Source organism: Manacus candei, unplaced genomic scaffold (assembly GCF_025592945.1).
Source record: "Manacus candei isolate 608988 ecotype Guabito, Panama unplaced genomic scaffold, ASM2559294v1 h1tg000018l, whole genome shotgun sequence".
In the NCBI taxonomy this organism is placed as follows: Eukaryota; Metazoa; Chordata; class Aves; order Passeriformes; family Pipridae; genus Manacus; species Manacus candei.
This window is the reverse complement of record NW_026138066.1, coordinates 8,002,291-8,026,990: the sequence shown is the minus strand read 5'-3', so window position 1 is coordinate 8,026,990 and position 24,700 is coordinate 8,002,291. Positions and strand designations below refer to the sequence as shown.

At 50.0% G+C, this 24,700-nt stretch overlaps 2 protein-coding genes across 5 annotated transcripts in view; both read right to left on the bottom strand.

Annotated features, from left to right (window-relative positions):
• Positions 1-129: 129 nt before the first annotated feature.
• Positions 130-7,658, bottom strand: EIF3D (eukaryotic translation initiation factor 3 subunit D). Of its 3 annotated transcripts, none has more exons than XM_051784590.1 (15): positions 7,529-7,658; positions 7,086-7,219; positions 6,740-6,785; positions 6,220-6,356; positions 6,026-6,111; positions 5,458-5,530; positions 5,206-5,321; positions 4,856-4,988; positions 4,136-4,283; positions 3,754-3,884; positions 3,218-3,303; positions 2,861-2,990; positions 2,383-2,525; positions 1,284-1,564; positions 130-260 (listed from the first exon to the last, which is right to left on the bottom strand). In XM_051784590.1, exons 2-15 carry the CDS (start codon positions 7,206-7,208, stop codon positions 247-249), a joined length of 1,647 nt encoding a protein of 548 aa, XP_051640550.1. In that variant the 5' UTR covers positions 7,209-7,219; positions 7,529-7,658; the 3' UTR covers positions 130-246. The 3 variants fall into 3 exon arrangements, with proteins under 3 accessions (XP_051640550.1, XP_051640552.1, XP_051640551.1); XM_051784592.1 differs by having other exon boundaries at positions 5,206-5,318; XM_051784591.1 differs by having other exon boundaries at positions 7,086-7,216; positions 7,529-7,650.
• Positions 7,659-22,152: 14,494 nt separating this feature from the next.
• The window catches only part of CACNG2 (calcium voltage-gated channel auxiliary subunit gamma 2), a 52,695-nt gene continuing 50,147 nt past the window's right edge, over positions 22,153-24,700 (bottom strand). For both annotated transcript variants that reach the window (XM_051784636.1, XM_051784637.1), the window contains 2 exons: positions 23,705-23,845; positions 22,153-23,222 (listed from right to left, as the gene is read on the bottom strand). In XM_051784636.1, coding sequence (XP_051640596.1) covers positions 22,687-23,222; positions 23,705-23,845 — 677 coding nt within the window. In that variant the 3' untranslated portion in view covers positions 22,153-22,686. The remainder of the gene's footprint in view (positions 23,223-23,704; positions 23,846-24,700) is intronic.

Sequence of the window (24,700 nt, the reverse complement as noted above, 5' to 3'; positions counted from 1 at the left end):
CTTCCCGCCGCCGGCACCGCCGCGCGCGCACCACGTGTCCGGGGGCGGACCGCGCTTAAAGGGGCAGCGCGGGAAGGGGGGCCGGGGCACATCCACACACACACACACACACACAGAGCGCGGCCTCACTCCGCAAAATCAACTTTATTTCGATCGCCCCCCCGGTTCTCATCGATGTGCAGCCATTGCCCGCCTGCAAGGACGGGGCTGCCTGTCACTGCTGCCCCTCGGTGCTGGCTGCAGCATTCAGCTCTCTTCCTCTGAAACAGAAGACAAATAGCAGTGAAACGAATGCACCAGGGGAAAGAAAACCACCCAAAACCCCAGAATAAACCATGTCTGTCAAGGAAATGCCACAAGGAACATGAAAAACCAAGGCTGTCACTTCAGGGAGATTTATCCCACCTCTGACTGCCTGTCCCTCCCTCACCCCACCTTCCCAACAAACCTGTCCATCAGCCAAGACCACACACACGTAATTTGGAATTACACAATTTACATTCCTGAGTAAATTACACAGAGACCTAACTAACATTTCCATAATAAAATCCAGAGCAGCCATGCCAAGTTTACAGCCTAAGAAGCTGGGAGATACTTTTATTATCACAAAAGCAGGAGCCCTAGGATAAATGGTGTCCCACTGACTGAACAAAGCATACAGAGATCTTGTATCAGGGATCGCAGATGGTTTTAGGCAGTGAAGCAAAACCAGCTGTTGTCCACAGGGCACCACCAATCCTCCAAAACTCTCATCCTGACTAGCCAGCGATTGCTCTGCTTCAACAGTCACTTCAGGAAAGCCTTCACGGAGTTACCTCAATTGTGCTCCATCACCACGCATTTTAAATGTGTCATCTGATAGTCACTGCCATTTCTAAAACTGTAGTCAAAAAATATCCCAGTACCAACAGAAATCAGCACCCACCCACTCCCGCAAATCTTGGGGCTGCTGAATGAAGGCCTTGGCAGGCTTCATTTTCCCAGCCAGTGTTCTGGATCTGGGACCTCTCTCCCCTACCCCTGGTAAAATCAGTCCTCATTAAGTATCTGTACAGAAGCACAACATCTACATTTCCAATTCTCTGTTCTTTTTGCTTCCAACTGAGTACTCCCAATGTCACCCACACCTTTCCTTGCAACCACATGTTCTCTGGCCTTGCTCTTCTCCTGCCACTGCACTGGTCAGATCTCATCCTCTGGCTCTGGTCTTTACCACAGGTCACCCCTTTTTATCCAGACCAGTACATCACTTAGAAGCATAAATCCCCAAGTACGCTACAAACCTTCCTCTTCCTCTTCTTCCTCTTCATCCTCCTCATCTTCATCAGAGCTGAAGGTGCCATCAGGCAAACTGTAGATGCGGATCACCTGCTTGTTGGGGTCCTTGAGGATGAGATACTTCCCCTCATCCAGCTTCATGCAGATGTCAATGACACATCGCAGGATGCCCCAGGCATTCTCTATGCTCAGATTAATCTGGCTGGCAAACTCATTTGGCTTGAACTGCTGCGTGCCCAGGATCACATGGCGGGCAGAGTCCTTCACGTGGTAACGGGATACGTACCTAGGGGGGCAAGAAGAAACCAGAGGGGTATCAGGAAATTAAGCTCCGACAGCAGAAGAATGGCAGCAAGAAAAGCACTGTGATCATCTTAGTTTTGTTTTCTGGGCTGAAAAATCCTAATACTCCAACACTGAAAGCTAAGAGGATCTCCTGGCTACAAACTGTCAATCAGTAATGCACCTGGAAATCCCCAAATCGGATGGAGTGGTACAAAAGATACAGAAGAATTAGTCGCATAGATAAAAATTAAGCAATAGCATGATTAGCTGGGAGTTTGGAATTAAGCATATGCAAAAGTATCAGTCCTGTGTCTGAGGGTGTAACCTAGGATTGCAGAACCACTAGAAAAGAGTCAGCAGATGCCTCCCGTTCATTACCCACAGCACAGACTCAAATGATTTTAAGCTGACAGTTCAAAAAGGGCTGTGGCCATACCCTCCCCCACTACCCAATTTCTCAGTAACAGGGCACTGAGGAGGATGTCGATCGGATTCCTGACAGGCAGCACACTCGCTGCGTTTATTTTCCTTGCTGGTGACCTCCGCAAACAGGCCGACAGCCACAGAGGCCACCTGCCCTTCACATGTGTGGGGTCTCACGAGGTCAGCCACAGCAAGGGCACATCAGCCTGATGCTGATGGGTAGCAGCTCACACCAAGGCTGGTGTGCTCATCACGAGCTTTCCCTTCTTGGCTACTCCAGCGTTTGGTTGTTTTATGATTACTCATTCTATAAATGCTTCATTTAGACACATATAAACTGCGTTTAATCATGGAAAATGCACCTTGAAGACGTTTGGTGTGAAAACCCCACCTTACCCAAGTTTAAGATACTCTGATCCAGCCAGCAGCGCACAGCATGTCCAGCGGGCTAATTTGTAGCTGTTATTTTTCAGCTCCGTGGCAATCACAGCTCCTCGCTGGGAGTCCAACTTCTGGCGCCAGTCCACTCCATTGCAATACTGAGAGGAGAATCAAAACTAGTGTCAGTCTGACAAGCTGGGATTGCCCAACTGGTTAGAAAGGGTAGTTTGTGAGGGAAGAATTCACGAGGGAAGCATGGGAACAGACTGGCCACTGTGCTGAACCCCTGGAGACAAGAGTGTTAAAACCAGCTACATCTCATCTGGGGGAGAATCCCATCAGCACTGCTTGTCCACCAAAGTTATACTCCTTTGGTGGAACATAACACACAGGGGACACCGCCAGATGTTTGTCTTATCTTCTCTGCTGTACCTGGCACGTCAGGCAGCAGTGAAGCAGTTAGAGCTAGCTTTGGAATCCCATTCTTCCTCACCCTGGAATCCCACTCGTTCAGTGTTTTGATGTTGATGAATGACACTTCTCCATTAGCTCCTGTCATCACTCCATCATGTTCACAGCGGACAATGAGATCTATATCATCTCCCAGCTTCCACCTTCGGTATCTGCCAACAAACAATCCAGCCGGTTATTCTGACCTTTATTCTCTTCCAGATCCATGCAAGCACTCAGCAGAATCTTTTCCTCCTCTATCTGTTCCCTGTGAAGTTATCCACAAATCCCTCTCAAGGTAAAGCTCCTATCAGTAACACTCCTAATTTGTTTTGCCTCCGTATCACACAGACCTCCTGCCTCCTTGCCAAACCTTGGCATCAGAGCAGTATCAACATACCTGTATGCAACAGAGGCTACTTCGTTTTTATCCATGTCATCCTCCACAAAGGGGTTTGGGTTAGGAAACTTATATTTCTCCTTTCCCTGCAGATGAAAACAGAAGGGCATGTTAGGAGAAAAAGCCTGAGACAGCTCTCCCCTACCAGAAAAATATTCTTTTACGGCAACAGTTTTTCCCTTATATAGAAAAACACCAAAACATAAAACAGCTGATGAGAAGCTTCATGTTCATGTTAGTCACAGTGCTATAAGCAGTACTTGTAATGGCACTTCAGCTTCAGTAAGTGTACTCAGAAGCCTGTCTGCATCACCAAGGGCAGTGAGATGATTTCTCTGTGAAATAAGGATGAAAATTTTTCTACAACAAAGTCACACTGCTCACCAGAAGTAATCCCACCTCCTTCAAAACTGGAAGAACATCAGTGTAATATAACTGTCAATTAAAATCCTTCTGTGCTGTATTAAAGCAGCCTTAATGAAGTTTCAAGACTCTCTGAAACACAGGCCCTACTATTTAGCACTGCTCCACCTTACCATCCTCAGACACTGCTGGGAGAAGTTATGATTGATGTAGGTAGCTTCCATGGCAAGGTTGCGTGGAGAATTAAAGGAGTTGCCCTCTTCCTGTGGTGGTTCATTGGCTGTTTCACTCACTGTCAGGAGGTCTGAGAAGAAAACCAGACACAAGTGGTTATACTTGGGGGAGAAACTATGTCAGCTTCAGTGAGTCTCTAGCCACACAGTGGAGCAGATCAATACTGAAGTTCCCCCCACAGCTATCAAGTGTACTGCAGTAATCAGATTGTTCAGTGCTCTTAGTCTGGACACTGAGACACAGAATAAACTCAAGTAAGCATAAAGAAAATTAGACCCTTTAGCTACTGCAACAGAAATTTCTTTCAGGACTTTTCCTCACCAAAATCTGAGTTGTCCCTCTTGTCAAAGAAAAGCTTGGATCCAACTCTCTGGACAATGATGTCCCAAGAATAGACAGAGCGAGTGCAGCTCATCAGTGTGGCCAGGATGGCATCTGTGGCAAACACATTCCCTTGTGTCTTGGCCAGCTATGGATACAAGAGGAGGAGAAAACTGTTTCAGCAATAAGAACAGATACCCCTTCCCTAGCCAGAATGAGAAGTGCTAGCAAACCAGATCCCTGATTTCTTCTCCCATTCTGAGGAAGCTGGACCAGTAAGTACCCCACTGACTATTAGACAAAGCATGAGGTACTACCCAGCAATCCTGGCCCACCCTCATCCACACAAGTGGAAAGCAAGAAACCACTATGAAATGTGTGTTGGAAAATGCACAGCTCTTTATTGCCAGTGAGGTCACAAGAAAGAAATCTTTGAGCCTTCCTCACCTCCAAAAGCAGAACCCTCAAGAATCACATCTCTTGACATAAGAGTTTCCTTCCCAACAAGTACCAGTCTGCCTGACCCCCCAGAATTAAAGCTTTTCCTTGGCCAGTGTTCTTAACTTTGCATTAATCTAGCTCTGCCTTGGACCTAAGAAAAATGATGATACCAGCTAACACTTCTTTATTTTTGCCCTTTGGTGTGACAGTGACAGCTGGTCTCCAACAACAGCACACACTGAGAAACACACTACTGGGTTTACAAACCAGCAAACACACCTTTCGGATAACTGGGTCGTCTGTAGTGGTGACGGTATGGAAGATGCGCTTAATGCTCCTCAGGAGCTTCTCATTCCTTGTTGTAATGCGGTCAAAGGCTTTGTCATAGTACTCCAGGGCTCCACAGCACTCTCTGCAGAGGCAAGAGAACCATCTTGACATCCCTCCTAGGGATAACACCACCCATGAACTGCACACGACTGAAGAGCCTGTTGGGTGTTCCATTACCTCCCTGTGCTTTGGGTACCTCAATGAGAACACTGGGACCAGGCCAGGAGACCCTTGCCCTCCTGCTTTCCAAAAATCTGGTCACTTCAGGAAGCAAACAAATGGCTTTTTTAGGAACTCACATGTCCTGTGGCTCTGACACCTCCAGATAGCGCATTTTCATCAGCCGAGGGAAATCCATCTCCTCCTTCACCTCCCAGTCACTGCGAACTTCAACAGAGGAGTCACGAGGTTTCTGCTGTGCGGCCAGAGGTAGCACAGATAAAGAGAGAAATGGAGACACAGCACATCAGGATTTGTGCAAGAGGAGCTGCCCCATGAGTGCAGCCAGCAAAACCAAACCCTCACCGGTGGCACAAAGCTTGTCAGTTTACCTGTGATTTTTGGTCCCACTTCTGCCTCACTCCAAACTGTTTTTGAAACTTCTTTTGTAGGCGCAAACGATCTCTAAAATGACAAACGTGAGAAAAGTCACGAAGAGAAGTTCTCTATTCCTATATGCCACAACCATTCCTCCACTTCCAAACTACCACCTGAGGAGCAGTGCTTTCAGGCACTGAGCCGCTGAAACATTTGCTGAGCCATCTGTTGATCAAGATGCCCAAAGCATTAAAAAGTCTCTTCTTTGCTCTGAGGAGCTCTTTACATAGTTTTGTATCTAAAGACTGCAACGTACTTTTCAGAAAAGATATTCTCTGTTTGGAATGCCATGTTTACTTTCTAAATACGACTCAAAAATTCCCCTAAATTCTCAGATAGCTGTTTGAAATCCAGTTGTATGTACTGCTGACACCAGCAGAACATCGGACTTGAAACATCCTGAAATTCTCCTCTGATGACTGTTTGCTCCAGCAGGTTCTGTTACAGTAAGTTTGCAAATTTACCAATGGTATGTTCGTGCATTCCAACCAAAGCTTGGTACACTCGTCTCTGCAGCCTCACCTCTCCTTCTGCTTGGCACTCTTTGGCAGTGTCTGCATGCTGAACTGCAGCATGTTCCGACGGTCCTTGTCTCTCCGAAGATTCCTCTGTGGAAATGATGGAAAGGAAAAACAAAAAAAGGAAGACATTTTACTCATGAAATACTTCTGTGCTACCGAAGGTCTCCTCTGAGCCTGTCTCTGAGAACACGGTACCTGTGCGAATCGCATGCGGTTCCTCTGGTATGCCGTTTTCTGCGTCCGTGCTGTATCCACCAGCTGGAAGCTGGTCTCATCCTCCTCATGGAAATACGCATATTGGCTACCGCCACCAAACTGCGAGGAGTACTTGTCTGGAAACAAAACAGAGCATCTTGACACCAAGCTTCCAAGAAAAAAAACTCTGATACTTCGCCCCTTTCTCTCTCAACTGCCTTCACCTAAGCCTGATGCCTCGGTTGGGTCTCTTGCCTTACACCTGCATGTTTTTCCCTCTGCAAGTCTCCCTCGGGAGCCCTGGTCATCAGACAGTACAAAAATCCAGAGTAAGCCCCAAGGACAGGGAGAGCCCCACAGAGCTCTCCCAAGGGTGAAGCACACTTCCTAAATTAAGATGCCTGTCTTGCTGAGGTGTGCAGTAATCACAGGGTGGGTGTGAGACATGAAAGCAGGAATGACGCTTGAAGAGAACTTTGTAGAAAATAAACCACAGCAGCAGCCGCCAGACAACACGTACTTGTGTATCTTTTATCCTGATACGTGGCTCCTGTCCAATCAGCCACCTAAGGACAAACAGAAACAGTCAAAGTAAGTGAGTGCTAACATAACATTTCCCCCCAACTCCGACTTTGTACACGCAGGACTCCAAGCAGAAGAAGAAGTGCTCTCCAGAACTAATCCTTCTGACTCCCACCTCTGCTTGCCAGCCCTGCCAGCTGTTCACAGCCATGCCCTGTGTTAGGAGGCACTGAAAAGGGTGCCAGAGGAGCAGCCGCGGTGACAAGCAGCAAACACCAGCGGCAGCGTGCAGGGGTGGCAGGCCAGAGGGCACACAGAGCTGCGGCCCAGCACGGCCGAGGTACCTTGCCCAGGCGGTCCCCTTTGCTGAACGGCTGGTAGGGCATGTCCTTGAACTGCTCGGGCACAGCACACGGGCCCCATCCGGAGGGGTTGTCCTGGATCACGGGTGTCACAAACTTCGCCATTTTTTAGTCTTCTGGAAGGGAGAGAAAATAAAAAACCCCAAACCTCTCAGCAGCCGCACGGCGAGGCACTGAGGCCCGCGGCCTTGCCCCGCACAGGCCTCGGCGAAGGGAAGGCGCCTCCGGCGGCTGGGCCCAGGTCGGGTCGGGGGGTCCCAGTGGGGGCTGCGAGTGCCAGGGCGGGGCGGGGCGGGAACGCGGCCCCACCGGAACCGGCGGCAGCGGCAGGGCGGGGCTGGGGGGTCCCGGTACGCGCGGGCGGGTGTCGGCGGGGCAGGAGACCCGCCCTGGGGCGGCTCCGGCGCCCCCCGCGCCCCCCTCACCTGCGCGGCCACGGCGCGGTCCCGATGGCGGCGGATCCAGCGGCGGATCCGGCAGCGGATCCGGCGGCGGCGGGCTGGGAAAGGGCCGCGCGCAGCCCCGGCGCGCCCTTCTGGCGTCAGCGCCGTGCGACGGAAGTGCCGCCGTCGTAAAAGTTAAAAAAAAACCCAACAAGCCAACCAACAACTAAAACCCCACACCAACTCCCCCCAAACCCAAACAAACCCCAAACCAACAAACCCACAAAAAAGCAAAGAAGCGGAGTGTGGCTGCCTTAAAGCATCAGTGTTGTTTCAAAACGTGAAATATTTAAAAATATTAATAAAGGATGTTCTTTGATATCTGATCTTTGTGCACTTTCAAGTCTAATCGAAAAGAAAGGAGATTTAATCCGTGAAACAGAGAGCAGCTAACAAGCTCTAACTGATGTCCAGGTGTTAGAAAGACGAATCACTTGTCTGTAGAATTACCTTGTTACGGTTTCGGGCTCGTGTTTCAGATCTCAGACCTAGGGGGAGGTTAACAAAGCTTGGGGAAAAGGATGTACCACTGACAGGGGACACAAAGAATGTAGAATTAACGGGCACCCAGGTCATTAGGCAGAACCCCCAAGATAAGGAAGAAACTAAGACAACTCAGCAACTGTGTTGAATCAGCTCTGACTGGGTAAAAGGTAATTCTGGCAGGGGGAGATCATGACCACCGACCCAAAAAACCCACTGACTTTAAAAAGGAGAAAGACTGAGCAAGAAGACTAATTGGTATGAGAAGTGAGACAATTGTTAACCAATAGGAGATAAAATATTGATTAATAAGAGAACTAGGAAACTTGTAGCCAAGGAACATTAATGGCTTTGTTTGCTAAAATGTATAAACAGTGAGTTTTGGTAGTAGTTGTGCTGGCTTTGTGGATTTCCTCCCAGCACCCCTTTCTGCACAGAATTGTAAATAAATCAAATACATCGACTGTGTGTGTGGATTGGCCTATTGCACACCATGTGAAAGAACCTATTTTGGGACGACAGTGTCATTTACTGAAATTTTGCTCCTGCTTAATCGCCGCTTAATAAGAAAAATGTGTGGGAGTGGGAAGAGAGTGACATTAATGATAGTAAATTTGCCCAATGGATTAAAAAGCTCGAGTTTGGCTTTTAAGTGTAAAAACCAGGGATGACACAAAACAAATCCATTTTGGGTTGTACCTAGATGTCATAAAGAGGATGAAAACATGGTTTTCTGTGTCTGCTGATGGCTCAGCAGAACACAGCAGCTCAGACAGCAGTGGTGTCAGAAACATCTCCAGTGCTAATGATGATTACACTTCCTGCAAATGTGGAACTTTTGGCAGAAGTATTTATCCTATGGTAGGTAAATGCCTGCTGGAAATGGTTTTGGTGAAAATGACTCGCCTGCTAGCAGCTGGGTGGGATAGGCTGCCTAACAAACTTCCTCTATTCTCTGTCTATCCTCTATTCTCATGAAGATAACTTGAGCTTTACGACCACACAAAGGCCTGCCCAACCTCGAGATTTTTTTTCTTTTTTCATTTTGGAGAAACATGAGTTCAATGTACCTTACAAATCATGTATTGAAAGATTACTGTTCCTCAGTTTAGTCAAATGTCAGCTACTGGTGTGCAGTTCCTGTGTGGTTGTGCCAGGTTGATTTACAGACATGAGATGGAGTTACTGTGAAGTCTGGTAGGTAAATTCCTGTTTTCACAGATAAAAATGGAGGTAGAAGTTAATAGATGACTTTGATAGAGAACAGTATTACAGGGCTCTGAACAAGAAGTATATCCATAAAGTCAGGTACCAGGACAGGAAATGCGACTTAATGCTGTGCCTCTTCGTTTCCTCACACACACAGCTTCTTAAAATAAAAATATATTCCAAACTCTGCAAAGGTTTTGTAGAAAATTGAGTACTTTTTGGTTGTAGTTGTATGATCATTCAACTGACTTTGTTTTGCAAGGTGTTACAAAACACTTGATTTTGAGAGTTAAAGATGTGTGAAGAATGGGAATTGCAGTTGCTCTTGCTGTATTTATAGTGTAATATTCAAGTTTTTGCATTGTCCCTGATGTCTTCCCTGGACCTGCTAGAGGGGAGACCTTGGGCTGGAAATGAGGATGCAGCCTCTCTAGGAGACCATGAACCAGTGATTTAATACAGCATGTGCCTCAGGTCCCTGTCTGTGTAATTGGGAGAGTATTTCTTCTCAGGAAGTGAGGGCAATAAATCATTAAATCCCAGATGTTCCCGTGCCAGAGTGATTGAAATTTTCTCTACACCTAAAAAGAGCAGGATCTGATTTATAAATCTCTTTAGCTCACAGGCTAAAATCTAACTCTTTAGAGAATTTTACTGGGTATCTTTTACCCAGGAAGAATCCAGATCAATATTTTCTGGGCAGAGAGGTGTGCATTTTCTTCTTTGTTTACCACTTGTAATTCCTCCTCGAGGAAAAACCAGAGCTGCAGCAGTCTTTGCTTTGACAAGACACCCTGCCATTAATCAGAAGTGGGATTATTAAAGTGCCTTTCCCCGCTAGCGAAAAAAATCCACTTATAGAAATACAGTTTATAAAATACAATCTGTAACCGTCTCACCTAAACAGCCTTTTTGGAGACAAACATCATTGGTGCTGGAACTGCCTTGCCAGTCGCTTGCAGTGTCTCAGTGTGATACCAGCTCCATGCAACGCCCATAGCACCCGGCCCTCACACCCCCCCCAGCTGGGGCAGTGGGCCGAATGGGCTCAGAGAGACTGACAGCTTAGGAGGTGGTGATGAAAAGAGCAAGAAGTTCTGAAAAGAGAAATAGATTAAGGAATGAATGAAGAGAAATAGACTGATAAACCACAATCCCTTGCTTTCCAAGGCTTCCTCTTCACTCCTGAGCCTACGTGAGATGCACACAAGAGAATGTAGTGCTGCTGCTGCCTACCAGATACAGCAGATCATGTTCAGCTTGGGTTTAGCCCATCAAACTTCCTATTCTGGTGTCAGAGTTGGGTATAGTTGTGGGTCAGAGGAGAGAGCATGCAAAGGGAGTGGCTGGTGTGGGCCATGGATCCCCTGGGCACAGATCTAACCTTCCATTTTCTTAGCAAGGCAAAGAAGACTTCTAAGAAAAAAAATTCAGTCTTAATCAGGTGAGGTTTGCTGCCACACTTAGAATCATAGAATGTTAAGGGTTGGAAGGGATCTTAAAGATCATCTAGTTCCAATCCACGCTGCCATGGCCAGGGATACCTCCCACTAGATCAGGTTGCCCAAGACCTTATTCAACCTGGCCTTGAACACTGCCAGGGTTGGGGCACCCGCAGCCTCTCTGGCTACCTGTTCCAGTATCTCACCACTCACACAGTAAAGAATTTCTTCCTAATGTCTAGCCTAAATTTCTCCTCTTTCAATTTGTACCCATTACTCCTTGTCCTATCACTACAGTTCCTGACAAAGAGTCCTTCTCTGGGTTTCCTGTAGGCCCTCTTCAGATACTGGAATGTTGCTATGAAGTCACCTTGCAACCTTCTCTTCTCCTGGCTGAATAGCCCCAATTTTCTCAGCTTCTTTTAGGTCAAATTTACTAGAAGAGGGAGTGGATCTGTCTTGCTTCATACCAGGCACTGCACCTCCTGTATCCTGTGCCATGCTGTGGCTGGGACCCTGCAGCTCCGTGCATCTCTTGTCCTATCTTGGTGACCCCACACACTGCTGCCACAAATAGTTTGCCACCTGACCTCTGGCTTTCATTAAAGACACGTGAAATACATAATTTCCTGGAAAAGTACTCAAAATACACTTGCTTGCAATCATTTGATCCTCGATCCATAATTTCAGTTCATCAGTTAATTAATCATTTAATCAGTTAATAAGACTAATCATTCTTCCCTGGAAGATGCTCATGAGAACAGCCAGGATAAATTGCTCCCATCTGTTTTTTCATTCTTGTCTCCCACTTCTCTGGTTTTGTGCTCTGTGTTGGTGTTAGCAGATCTGTAAAAAAGGGGCTTCTTCCAGCACTGTAGCTGTTCCAGTCCAAATCCTTCACTGCCATCCTCCTCCCCTGCAGTTTGGGGCCTGTTGGAGAGCTGTCGCCCTGTGAGTTGTCGCTGTGTTGAGCTGCAACCTCCTCCTGCTGAGCTCGGACAATATACAGCTCAGGCAGTGTTACCAGGCATTTGATAGGTTTAAAGGGAGGAGAGCAAGCCCAAGCACCCAACCCGTCAGGGGCCTTTCCTAGAAAACAGATCATCTCTGCCTTGAAAATGCCTAGGAAAGCCTTAAGACAGGGGCTGCTTTCCAGCTTGCATGACTGTACTTCCACTCAAAGAGGCAGCTGAGGATTGGAAGACTAATGTTCACATTAAAACACTATTTTCCAGTAGTTCCTTTTATCATTCCTATAATAAATGCATCAAAAATAGACATTTGGGTTCCTTTTCCTCACCAAACACCCAACACCCTGTGTACCTGTGCCATATGCTTAGTCTCCACTTCTCTGTACTTTTTGACAAACCCAGAAACCAAGGGAAATAGTCCTCAGCCTTAACGCCTTCCCACTGCAGAGAACTCTGATGTTTACACACACCTCTTCAGGTCAGGCTCTTCTTCTGCAGTCACTGTCATCATCTTTAAAGCAGCAAAACTCATTGCTGGCTCCAGGGCTTTTGTTGCAACCAACCTTGGCCGTGTATGAGCTGGCTCCTGCCACAGGCTGATGTTTACAGGCTGGGAAGCCCTCCATCCTTCCCTGTCCCTCTCCTTTGCATCCTGTCTTTCCCATGGCACTTCTATCTGCCTTCTCAGACTGTTTTTCTCTCAGTCCGGGAACTTTGCTGCAATGCATGGCCTCCTTTCCGGCACCTTCATCCCTCTCCCTGGTGCTCTGGAGGCTGAACTGCCCTCCTCACGTGGCAGTTGCTCACCAGCTTTTTCAGGGAAATGCTTGATCGGATTTTCAGGAACCCTGGAAAAATGGCCATAAAACAATTTTACTGTGTACATGATGTGAATCTGATTTTTAATTTGCTGCTTGTATGATCTAGTGAGGCTGGGAGCAGGTGGCACCTGGCAGATTCGCTGCACGTGTTCAGACCAGCCATGTCCATTCAGTAAGGTCCACACAAGGAATGTGCTGAGTTTATTGTTCTTGGTAGCAGATAGTGCTTTCACTGTAAGGTTTTTTTTCCCTCTTCGTCCTCCTGCCATTTTGAGCTCTCGCTGGCTGCTGGGTGGACCATCTTGCCCTCATGGACAGATAGAAACTGGGCAAGGGCAGGCTTACCCTTCTTAAACCATGCTACTTTCATAGGCTGGGCTCAGAAAGCATTGTCTACTCCTTTCATGCTACCAGGAAAAGCAACAAATTTTTGGTGCACCCAAAAATTGTCTTTCTCTGAATTAGTGCTGTCTCCTGCCTGGTTTTGACTCTTTTTACCACCAGTGTCAGAGCTTTTTCAAAGTTGCTATAGCTTTGATCATCAGGGCCTGGACCACATGTATCATCAAAGAGGTAGTGTGTGTCACACTGCATCCACACCCTTGGCTGCTGAATACTGCCCTTTTCAGAGCTGTAGAAGGAGTCCAGGTCCAGCTGCCTCCCCGCAAACTGTCAGCAAGATTGCCTCCTTTGATCTGCACTCAGCGCTGGATTTTATCCCAGCAGCCAACAGGCTAATTCCACAAGTTTATTCTACAAAGCTCAGTTAGAGCAGTTGGTGCCAGCAGCATCCCTGCTGGCTACAAGCCTGCATCAGGAGATGAAGGCTGGTGCAGTGGCTGGAGTATGAGCTTGGGAGTCCACAGGCTCAGCTGTAAATCACTGCTCTGTGGCTGTTTTCTAGGCCACACCAGTAAGCTTCTGCAGTGGGAACTTGTGACCTCCATGTTGCACAGGGAGGGACAACATTTTCCTGCCTCACCAGAGGAGAAATGCAGTGGAGACAGAAGCTATTGTGAAGATGGGGAACCACATCAACAGAGGTAGAAGCAGGCAATGGCTGCTGCAGCTGGGAAATGCTGCATAGATCCAGCTGGACCTGCAGAAGGCAAGAGGATGGGGCCCTGGGTGATGGAAGGTTCAAGGCACACCATGCCTTCTCAGCACTTAGTGGTTTGCTTTTCAGCTGCAGGAGCCCTGCAGTTATCCAATGCCTGCATTACATGCAAAACTGCCCTCAGAAGTGATGCAGATGTGAGCAGAGCTATGAGCAACACAGGCTTTCTTTACAAGGGCCCTTGCCCAGCACAGAAATGCCCACGGTTATTTCCTTCAACATCATCAGTGTTAGAGTAACTTCTGTGAAAAATCAGAATCTTCTGGGCTAAGCACGCTGTGCAAATGCTCCTGCCTGGCTGGTCCCTCTTCTACTAAGTTTAATGTTTATGCCAGCCAGGAAAAGGGGTCTAAGGAGAATATCAGGAGGCAGGAAGAGAGTCCAAGCAATTTCTGCTAGGGAGCAGAGTCAAATCCCATTTGCACAAGACCTGATTATTGTGGCAGTAAGGAGTGAAAAGCAGATGCTACCTATATATAATATACTGTTCCCCTCCCAAGGACTCTCAGGAAGGTCCTCACAAAAGAGAACAGCAGCAAGGGACATGCAGCAGTCCAACATGTCTGTGGTTGCCATTCCCTTCCCTGCTTCTTGGTAAGTCAGAGACAGGGCTGGCCGACACGCTTGGCCGCGGACAAATGTGCCTCTTGGGGTACGGGGAGTGCGGAGAGTACAGGGAGTGCGGAGCCTCAGGGCCATTCCTTTCTCTCCTCTTGAGCAGATTTCAGCGCCATCTGCTCTCTTCTGTCTTTGGAGGAGTCAGCCGGGTGCTTTTGTCCCTTCTGGCAAAGCTGTGCTGCGTATGTCCCCCATCGGGCGTCAGGTACCCTGAGGCAGCTGGGAAGGATGCACACTCTCAGCCTTGCTCCAGAAAGCTCCCACTGCAGCAGCCCAAGGTCTTTCTTTCTCTCCTTTTCCCTATCTGCAGCCTGTTCCTCTGGATGAGGCACTTCCCAAGGTCGCAACTGATTCCCAAGGTCAGGCCCAGGCTTTGCTTGTAGCCCCTACAGGAGGGGATGAGAAGGGGTTTAGGCTGGGAATCGACCCCTCTGTTCATCGCTTACTCCCCAGAAGGGCCCATGAGCAGTGCCAGGTACTTGGGGGAGAGTAATAGGGGAGAAGGAGACATGGGGCAGCCATGGGGCTCACTGACCTGGGAACTGCGCTATGGGATTGGTCTTTACTCTGCATGTGTAAAGTATCACTTCACTAAACACTCCTGGATGATCCCTGGTAGGCATCAGTCAGAGCTGCAGAGTTTAGGGTAGGAGAGGTGGGTGGACTTGCTGATGACATGTGGCTTGCTGGGACATGCTGCCTCGAACCTCATGACCACACCAATCTCACAGTAAGAGCTTTGTTGTCTGCTCTCCCCTCCGAAAATCATACCTACCTGTCCCAAGTGGGACTAAGCTGAACCCCCAGGTAAATTACATCATTATGTCCTCTCTGAGCTGCTGGAAGGAGAGGGGAGGGAATGAGGGAAAGCTGGTAAAAGTGAGGAGCCCTGGCAGAGTAGAAAAGGCCACTGGTCACCCCTGTGCATCAGGGGACAGCGGGCAAGGGTCCCAGTGCTGCATCTCCTGTGGGAGCTGTGGGGCTGCTCCAGCTCCCACACAGTGCGGCTGTGAGGCTCCGCTGCTGTGCCGAGTTCGTCCCACGGGATGGCACTGCCTGCTCAGGAACAGGCAGCCCGGCCAGCGCTCCTGGCAGGCATAAATGCAGCAAATTAAACGGTGCTGGCAGATTCTGATTGACAGGTCCCTAGAGAGCAAAGTCCCTTGTTTTTTCCATCCCTGAGGGGATCAGGAGCAGCAGGAGGAGCAGCAGCAGAGAAAACCCTTTCCCAAGCCCAGTGCTTTGCCCTTGCGGATCTGTTTCTGGGACTCAGCCCATAGCCGTGTATCTTGACCCCTTTGCTGAAGCTGCCGGTATCGGGCCAGCCAGCTCCTTCACTGCGGACTTTCCGCAATGTCAGGGGCTGACCGCTGCAGAGGATGCTGAGGCTGCCTCATCTGAGCCCTTGTTGCATCCATGAGCCATGGCACCCTTGTCGCTCCATGCCCGGAGTGCAAGGCCTGGAGGTTTCAATAAAGGGCAAGCAAAATGAGGCCAGCAGTGTTTGGCGTCATTCGCACGTTACTCCTCTCCACGGTGTAAAACAGGCACAAATGACAACGCTCTGCCAGAATGGTTCATGTCTGCGTTGGCTCTACCAGAGCCAGGTCAAAGCTGGGATTTGAAGCCAGGAGGATGAAGGCAGTCACTCACCTCCTGCTGCTCCAGTAGTGGGAAGCAGCTTGGCCCGTTGGGGTCCTAGGTCCTCTGTAAGGGTCCTCATTGCAGCTCCATGTCCGAGAGGTCCTCAGCACCCCTTACCAGCCAGTGGTTGGTGGCTTTAGAATGGAGTAGCCACTATAGACACTGAGACATCATAGATGCCCTGCCTACCCTTTTGGGCATAGATCCCCAGTTAAAGGTCTTTTTACAACCTGTCCCAAGTCCTGGGGGCTGGTCCCTGTCCCCTCTCTCAGGCTGGAGGGGAGTTCCTCATCTTCATGGGGCATTTTGGCTGCACAGCTGCTCTAGAGCTCTGTAGAGCCACGAAAGTGTGGTACAGGTATGCTCGGTTTGATCAGGACTCCTTGTAAATGCCCCAGCTGAGTGAGGAGCTGCACACTGTTCAGCAGCCCACACATGGTCCAGCTCCATGCTTCAGTTTAGCAAGAGGGATGACTTGTTCCACATTCTTGGAGGTAAAACTCAGGGTGGTGGCATTTAATTCACCTCTGCTTAATCTGTATAGGCCCTACTCAAATTTTACCCTTCACCTGCCTTCCTTCCCTACCGAAACTCTTCTTTCTATCTCTCTGGAAGGTGTCCAGAAGAGCCTAGGGAGATGAGGGGAGAAGCTTCCAGCAGCTGGAAGGTACTTGGGAAGGGGATGCCAAGTTTTCTGGAGCCATGGGGATACTTCCATTCAGATAGCCTGTCCTTTGCCATCCTTGCTCACCTAGCAGCTTTTGCTATGTTGACTGTACCTCTTCACAGACACCCTTTCTTCATTAGCTCTCATTCTCAAACCTTTCTCTGTCCTTGGCCTCAGTGCTTGGCTTTTAAAAGGTAAGATATGGAGCTGTCTTCTTTCCTCATGGCAGTCCTTGCACACAAGCAAGACAGCAGGCTTCTGTGTCTGATGCTTGGCCTCTCTCTGTAGTCATCTGGCACTAAAAATTATCTGCAGAGAAAAATACTGGGCTCCATACCTGGGTCTTAATATCCTCCTTACCAAACCATAATTGCTAATTACCACTCCTAGGTGTTTAAACCATTTCAATGATGCTATTAAATGCCCAACGTTCATTTAATAGCCAAGTATCTGGGTTTCCCCACAGAGGAGCTCTCAGAGCATCTCCCACAAAAGCAAAACCCAGCCAGCCCTGGCTGTGGTCCATAAGAGAGAGGCAGCAGAGGAGCGGCAAGCGCATGTTGACAGCAGTTCCACACATGTGAGGACCTGGGCATTACTCAGTAGCAAGTGCTCCCTTGTCCCATACCATTCCCCAAAGGATCCCCCTCTTCAGCCATGCTCTGCCTCTGTGTGATGAAGACCTGGCACCCCTGCCAGTGCAGGCCAGCATCCCCTGGGGAGTGCCTGTCCTCTCAGATCTTTTACCAGAGCCATCCTTGCAGATTGCTCTGAGTAGGGCAACACTCTTCCTGGCAGATGCCCTGCCTGCCTTCTACCCATCCCTTGCCAGCATTTCAGAGCATGTCCTCAGATTTGGAGGGGGGCTGTCAGAAAGCAGCCCCATGCAGGGCAGGCACTGCATTCCTCTGGTACCTGAAAGCAGGGAATGACCATTGGCCCCAAATAGGTCCTGAGGCTGGAGTCTGATGGGGATGTAGCTGAAAGGCAGCAGACCGGACTTTGCTTGCTCTGCCTCCACTCCTGCTGTCCTGCAAGGGGCCTGCTGTCTGGGGCTTGGGACTGGGGCAGGAACTTTTCCAACACAAATATTTTAACTGACCTCTCAGTCACGAGTCTCTGGCATCCACAGGACCTCAGTGGCTCAGTGCTGTGGTGGAGAAGATCCTGGTGCCCTGCTCACCTCTGGCATACCAGAGCACACAGTCAGAGCCTGCCAGAGCACACCTTCCACTGGGAGAGGCAAGCAAGTGACGGGGGGAGCACTGAGACCTAGAGGGAGCACAGGATAACATTTTAGGGTCTCTCACCTACCCAAGCATTAATGTGCTTTGGGAGAGATGGGGAATGAGGGCTTCTGCCCACGCACAAGTTGTTTGCTTTCAATGTTGCCCCTCTAAGACATCACTTAATATGACATTAATTAGTGTTTGCAAAGTGCTTTGAACATGAAAAGGGCTGTGTAAGTGCTGAATATTAGTATTAATTATTATGGCATGGAGGCTGGCCCTGTCTGAGGAGCATTCCCCATACCTAATTTCAGGCTGGTGCTGTTTCCCTGCCTCTCCTACTCTGTTGCCTCATCCACAAAAGCCAGATAGAGAAGGGCAGAAGCATGTGTACAGTACGAGGAAGGAACCCCTCGTGGAGTGGTGCAGGAGGGCTGAGCCATACACTCCCTTCACTCCAGGCAGGACACTGTGTGGGAAATGTAACCACATCTCTGCACTGCCCCCCTGTCACGAGGGAGGATGAGCGAGCACCCTCTTGACCCAGGCTCTGCAACAGGCAAGGATTGGAAACATTACAGGAAGGATGGAGAAGATGCAGGGGGATTCCTCCAGCTCATCCTACCCATGCCTGAGTGGAAGCATCCAGCACTGGTGGAGGTTTCAGACCCAGGCAAGGGGATGAGGAGGGGGGTGAGAAGGTTTTGGGGTCTCTGAGCTAGATGTGGTAGGAGGGTGGCTGCATCCTAGACGTGCACGTGGCAGGGCTGGGAGCTCCCTGATGTCCCCCAGACAGGCGCCTGGCCTGCTTTGCTGCCTCTCCCCTCCTTGTGCCCTCCTTCTTGGTGAGGTTGCTCATGGGAAGGGTCCCTGGAGGAGGAGCAGAAGTGGGTCGTTGGGTTGCTCCAATTACCTTGGCAGTGAAGTGTCCTGCCAGCGGGCCCATGAAATGTACAGGGCAAGTGTTAGGTGCTACCAGGGGCCCAGAGAAGAACGGTGAACTGGGGGAGGTTGTCCTGGAGAGGTCCAGGGAGGGCCTGAGTGGGGACCCACATGTGCTGGCCAGTGGATACAGATGCTGAGCACCAGTATCAACCTGTGTGAGGTGCATTGGGTGGTGGGTAGGACCGTGGTGCTGTGATTGCACTGCAACACATCAGTGTCTGATGGGACACCTGGAGCCACATGTGCCTTCACCCTGCTGCCCCCCTGCTGCTGACAAATTAACTCCCCTGGTCCCACCTGCTCATTCAGCCTGTGGTCTTACTTGCCTACCATGGGTCCGACCCTGGCCACACTTCAGAGAAGCTTTGTCACTCAGGTGGCTGTCCTTCTGTGTCACCCCTCTGAGTTAGTGGTCACAGAGTCTAATGGGGATTCCGGTCTGCTTCAGAAGGCCACGGAGGGTCTCATGCAAGTGAGAGCCCAGCACAGGGTGAGGGGATCTCAGCTGGTTGGTGGCATCCCTGGGGCTGATGGTGAGCGAGAGGTGAGGGGACATGCCAGGAACCTAGTCCCTTTTGTGGGGATCTCACCTCCCTGTGCTGCTGCCACCTCACCCATTTCTGGGTCTGCACCTCCAACTGTAAGTAATCCCCCTGCTCCGGGCTCCTGCGCTGAGCATTTCTGCCAGACAGCCACTTCCCAACTACTGAGGACATTGCCAGAAATCCCATGAATGGCTGAACAAAACCTCAAAACAATGCTAGGCTCACTTTCTTTTTCCCTTTTGAGCCCTCCAGCCTGTGTGAATTCTCAGCTTGCCGGTAATCCTTGGCTTGCTGCCATAGATCCACTGTCTTCCAGTGGGAGTTGGGGCATCAACCCCTGTGGTATCTCAACTCTGAGAAGAATGGAACAAGAGGGAAGATACTGGAAGCTAAACAGGGGCTGGAGCAGATGTTTTGGAGGGCAGCAGGGAAAGACCACATGTGTGACTTGAGTTTACCCACACTTACTTCAAAAAAAGTTGTGGCAAAGCCCTCTCCTCTTGCTTTGTCCGTTCTCCTTGTATCTTGAAGGCCATCTTGAAGCAAGACTATCCACTGAATTGCCAATGAGGACAAAATTATCCACAATAGTTGATTTTCTTGCTTGGTTTTGAAGTACTCTTCTGGCACAGTGAGACAATAGATGCCCCCAATAAATCCACATAAACAAGGACCAAGTTATAAAAAAAAAAATCTTTATTTCATGTACCAGGATTTTTTTTTTGTTATTTTCTCTTTTTAAAATTTTTTTTCTTTTTAACAGTCTGAAAAAAACCACGAGATAAAGAAAATGGAGGTTGGTTTCTTGTACTGGTTTGAGCTGGACATGAGCAACATCCCGGGGAAAAATCTTCCCCTCCAGCTCTTACCTCCTGCACACACTCTTCCGGCGCACTCCCTCACTCTCTCTTTCCCATCTGGCCCTGGGGGCGTACTCAGCCCTGTGAATGCTCCCCAGCTCCATTCAGTGTTGGGTGGGTGAGGGTCGCTGGGGATGGAAACCCCAACACTGCCTTCCCTCTACATTGGGTTCTGGGGAACTGGCTTTAATTTATTCCACAGGGGGCATTGGAGGGGGTGGGATGTCCCCTCTGAGTCTTTTTTAAAGGATTGGAGGGCCATGGGGGGGGATGTCAGTGGTGCTGGGGGGGGTCTGAACACCCAGCCAAGGGGCTCCCATCCAGCTCTTGCCCTGTGATGCTGTTTTTGGGGGTGATCCTGTCCTGCTGCTGCCCCCTGCCATAGCCCAGAGCAGGGAAGGGGAGTTAAAGTATCAGTGGGTCGGTGGGAAGCAGGGAAGATCTGGCTGCTTTAAAGCAGAAACCCCACTGGGATCTGAAGTGAGGACTGTGCAGCTCCTAAAACTGGAGCAGCAGGAATGGGGACGGAAAAAAAGTCGAAAAGTGGGTCTGAGTTGCCGAAGGGCTCGGTGGACCCATCCTGCAATCCCTTGGCTTTGTGCCTGCCCAGAGCACTGCCACTTTTGGGTAGCAGCCCTAAAGGGGGCCTGTCCTTGCTCTGGGCTGGCCAGTGTCTCAGGGGGTGTCACAGGGGTCCCCCCACTCTCCCCTGCTGCCACCTCCCCTCCTGCCTCTGTCAGCAGCGACTATTGTGGGGGGAGCTGGATTAAAAGCTGGCACCCCTGTGCCCTGTTCCCCCATCATGGCAGGGACAGAGGGGGCGGCAGCCAGGCCAAAGATCCCAGGGCAGAATGGTGGGGACCCAGTTTGCCTTGCTGCTGTGGGGGAGACCATGGCAGCCATGGACCATCAGGAGAGGGGTGGGGAGAACGACAAAACTCAGCAGGCATGGAAACACCCGATGGCTCCGCACCTCTCCCTGGCATGGAGACTGGGACGTGGGGGGCTCAGGCCCGGAGCAGGGCACTCTCTGGGATGGGGACTGGGAGGCTACATGAATCAAGGCCAAGCAGTCTGCAGCTGACATTGGCTCAGGGTCGGCTGGCTTTGCCCAGGGGAGGACAGGAGCTATTTCAGGGGTCTGCTGGGTGGGCCTCACCACATCCCCACATGGCTGCAGCCCCACTGGTGGGACGTAAGGGGGATCTGGAAAGATTTGGGCAGTGCATGGCCACCCTGGGGAGCCTCTGGAGCATTCACAGGAGAGCACGTGCACACCAGGGCACAAGTGTGTGAGCATGGGCACACATGTGTGTGCGTGCTGCCCCCCCCCCCCCAGCATCCCATGTGTGTCCCCCCAGCATCAACATCCTGAAGGGATGAGAGCCCTGATTCCCATCCACCAGCCCCCCCCTCTACCTGTGCCTCCCACACAGCTCCCCATTGCCTCTTTTCCTTTTTTTTTTCACAGTTTAAAGCTGAAGAAAACAAAAATGAAAAGAAAAAATACTATCTGTTCTTCTTGCAAGTAAATCCACTTATTATATTTACATTTATTTATAGCTGTTTTTTCATTAAAAAAATTGCCACTTTTTTTAAGAAACCTTTTTTGTCCTTTTTTTTTTTTTGTCTCTGTGTATGTCTTTATTTACTGTGTCTGTTTGCTTTTTGCACTGTCACCATTGACCCCGGGGTCCCCAGGGCTGGGGAAGTGGAGACCCCCCTGGGGACACTGCGGAAGGGTGACTCAGCATCAGCTCCTGCACTCCCTAGGGGCAGGAGTCACTCTAAACCCCTACAGACCTGTGGAGGACAAGCAGATCCCCACGGATCCCAGGGGAATGGATTGGATCCCCATGGATCTTGGGGGGGCAGAGTGAGTCATGGTTGATTCTGGCATCCAGGATCCTCCATAACTGGCCCAAGGACACCGAAGTCGTCGATGGCTGAGCCCTATGCTCTGTCCCCCAAGGAGCCTGTGATGGGTTAAGGGTAAGTGGGAAACAAACGATAAAATTAAAGAATAAAACCCCCCAAAATTCAAAAAGCTGCCTCCTCCTCCTCTTCCTCCCACTTGATTTATTGTCATTTGTTATTTCTTGGTTCCCTTTTATTTTTTTAATCTGTTTTTATTAAATGTTAAAATAATGGTACATGGGAAATCATGCATTTTCTTTTAAATTTATTTCTATTTTTTAAATCTCTTTCTCTCAGTTTTAAAGTTTTTCTTTTTTTTCCTTTTTTCTTTTGCTTTTTTTTTAAGAATTTTTTTCACTGTTGTCTCTTTCCTCATGTTTCCTTTTCATTTGTCTGTTTTTTTTGTTCACTCGCTTGTTTGTCTGCTTGTTCGTTCGTTGTTTTTTTATATTCTTTTTTTGTCAGTTTTTTGTTTGCTTTTGTTGTTTTTTTTTCTGGATTTTTTTTTTTTTTTTTTTGCATTGAGAAGGTCCCCACCCCACCAAGGGGCGCTTCCACCTCCTCCTTCCCACCCACCTGCTGCCCCCTGCCCCTTTCCACCCTCCCCACCCTGCAGCCCACCCCATCTCCTCCTGCCCATTCCTGCCCCATTTTCAGCTCCTGGCGACGGCTTCATACCGGGGTGGTCCGGCGGTTGGCTGTGTTGGTGTGGATAGAGTCCTTGTTCTCTTTCTGGATACAGTTGTGAACCTGGAGGAAACTGTTATCCCTGTCAGAGTTGTAGGTGGCGGTGGGGGTGGTGCTTGCCTTCAGCGGGTCCCTGGTGAGGGTATACATCGAGATCTCTGTTGATGGGAGGGTGTTGAACCCTTTGATCCCGACGGGAGAGGCATCCCTGGAGTGTGAAGGCTCAGTGGAGCGGGAGCTGGAGCGACTGCGTCTCTGATAGCGGTACCGGTAGCTGGGGATGCGGGTGATGGCGGAGGACTGGAGGTAGTCCGTGGCACGAGCATTGGCGCGCAGCTGTTTGTGCCGGTCTATGAACATGTGGACAGCCAGCACTCCCACCATCTCGGCTATAATGAAGGACAGGGCCCCAAAATAGAAGGACCAGCCGTAGGAGTAGCTGTTCTTCTTGGAGTCACTCTTAGAGGGGTCTCCAGCGTTGGCTGATATGTATACAATGATGCCAATTATATTACTCAAACCTGCAGGGGAGAGAGAATGAGATGCCAGGAGGGTCACACAGGGCAGTGGCGGAGGCATCGGGTTGAATCCCTGCTCCTGAGAGGCAGGGATGGGAGGCGCCCCAGTCACCCATCCCCTCCCAGGGGGCAGCTTTCCTTGGGAAAGTCAGGTAAAACTCTCCTCCTGTGCCTGCTGCATCCCCGGACTGCACTCCCGGCTGGTCCCTGAGAGATGTCAGATGTAGGGAAACACACCCTCCATCAGCTCCCAAGCAGTTGGAAAGCCCCTGCCTGCAGGGCACTGCTGCCTGCCTCTGCTAGACAAGCAGGGTGGGTGGCGAGGCATCCTTGGGAGGCTGCTTTCACCCTGAATAAGGCTCATCAGGGCTGGGAAATACACACACTTCTGCCTAGGCAACTGTACTCCGGCGGATACCCCAGCTAGGCAGCCCCCCATTCCCTGGAGCCCACCTCTGGGGCATTCAGCCTCTGCATCCCTTTACCTGCAGACACGAAGAAGATGCCGGCACTAAGGATGATGTTGTGTCGGGTTTTGTAGAACTCGCTGGCTGCAATGCAGAGTCCACCCATGAAAAGCAGAATCACACTCAGGATCGGGAAAATACTAGAGGCTCTAACAGCCCCTGCAGAGGACAGAGGGAGGAGGGGAGGGGCAGAAAGAACAGCAAGTACGTTTTGTGAGTGGGGGTGAAGAGGAGAGACAGAGGGTAATGTGCGGTAGAGGAGTAATTTAAGGAGAGATGAAGGCATTGAGGGAGGGAGGGAGAGAGAAACAAAGTGTGTCAGAAAAAGAGAGTGGTCCACAGCAACTTTCCCCTGCCCCGGCCACTGCTGCTGCTGTGAAGCCAGTGGCCTGGCACGGGGAGGCAGAAGGGGCTGTGAGACTGGTGGCTGAGCTGGGAGCCCAACTGTGCTGTCTGTTCCCCTTCACACTGTCTTTTCCTCTGCTTTTGAGGGGACTGGAGGGGAAGCCCAGGCACCATTCAGCTTCTATTCCTGCGGGGTGCTGCTGCTCGAGCCTGCTCTTCAAAGAACAGCAACCCAAATGCTTCCTACAGAGCTGCTCAATCTCGAATCCTCCTGAAAGGGCATGAGCATCTCAAGGAGAGGTTTTTTTTCAGTACTGAGGAGCTCCTGGTGCTGTACACTGCTCTGCAGCTGCAGAGAGGACTGAAAAGTGAAAGTCCCAGCCCTGTGCACTGAAACGCGAGGCTTATCCTAGTGATTAAATGACTGGGATCCTTCCAGAGGGCAGTGATGGGTTTGGATGTGCCAGCTCCCACACACGCACACTCTCCATCGGTCGATACGGGAAGAGCTCAGCCAGCAGAGGGCAATGGCATAGACGCATGTATATTCTCATATGTGCATGCAAAACATGCCCCAAAGCTTCTGGGGGGCCTCACTCATATTCACGCAGTGAAAGGCCAGGACTGCGTGTGCGCACACCCACGCACACATGCACACATGCACACACT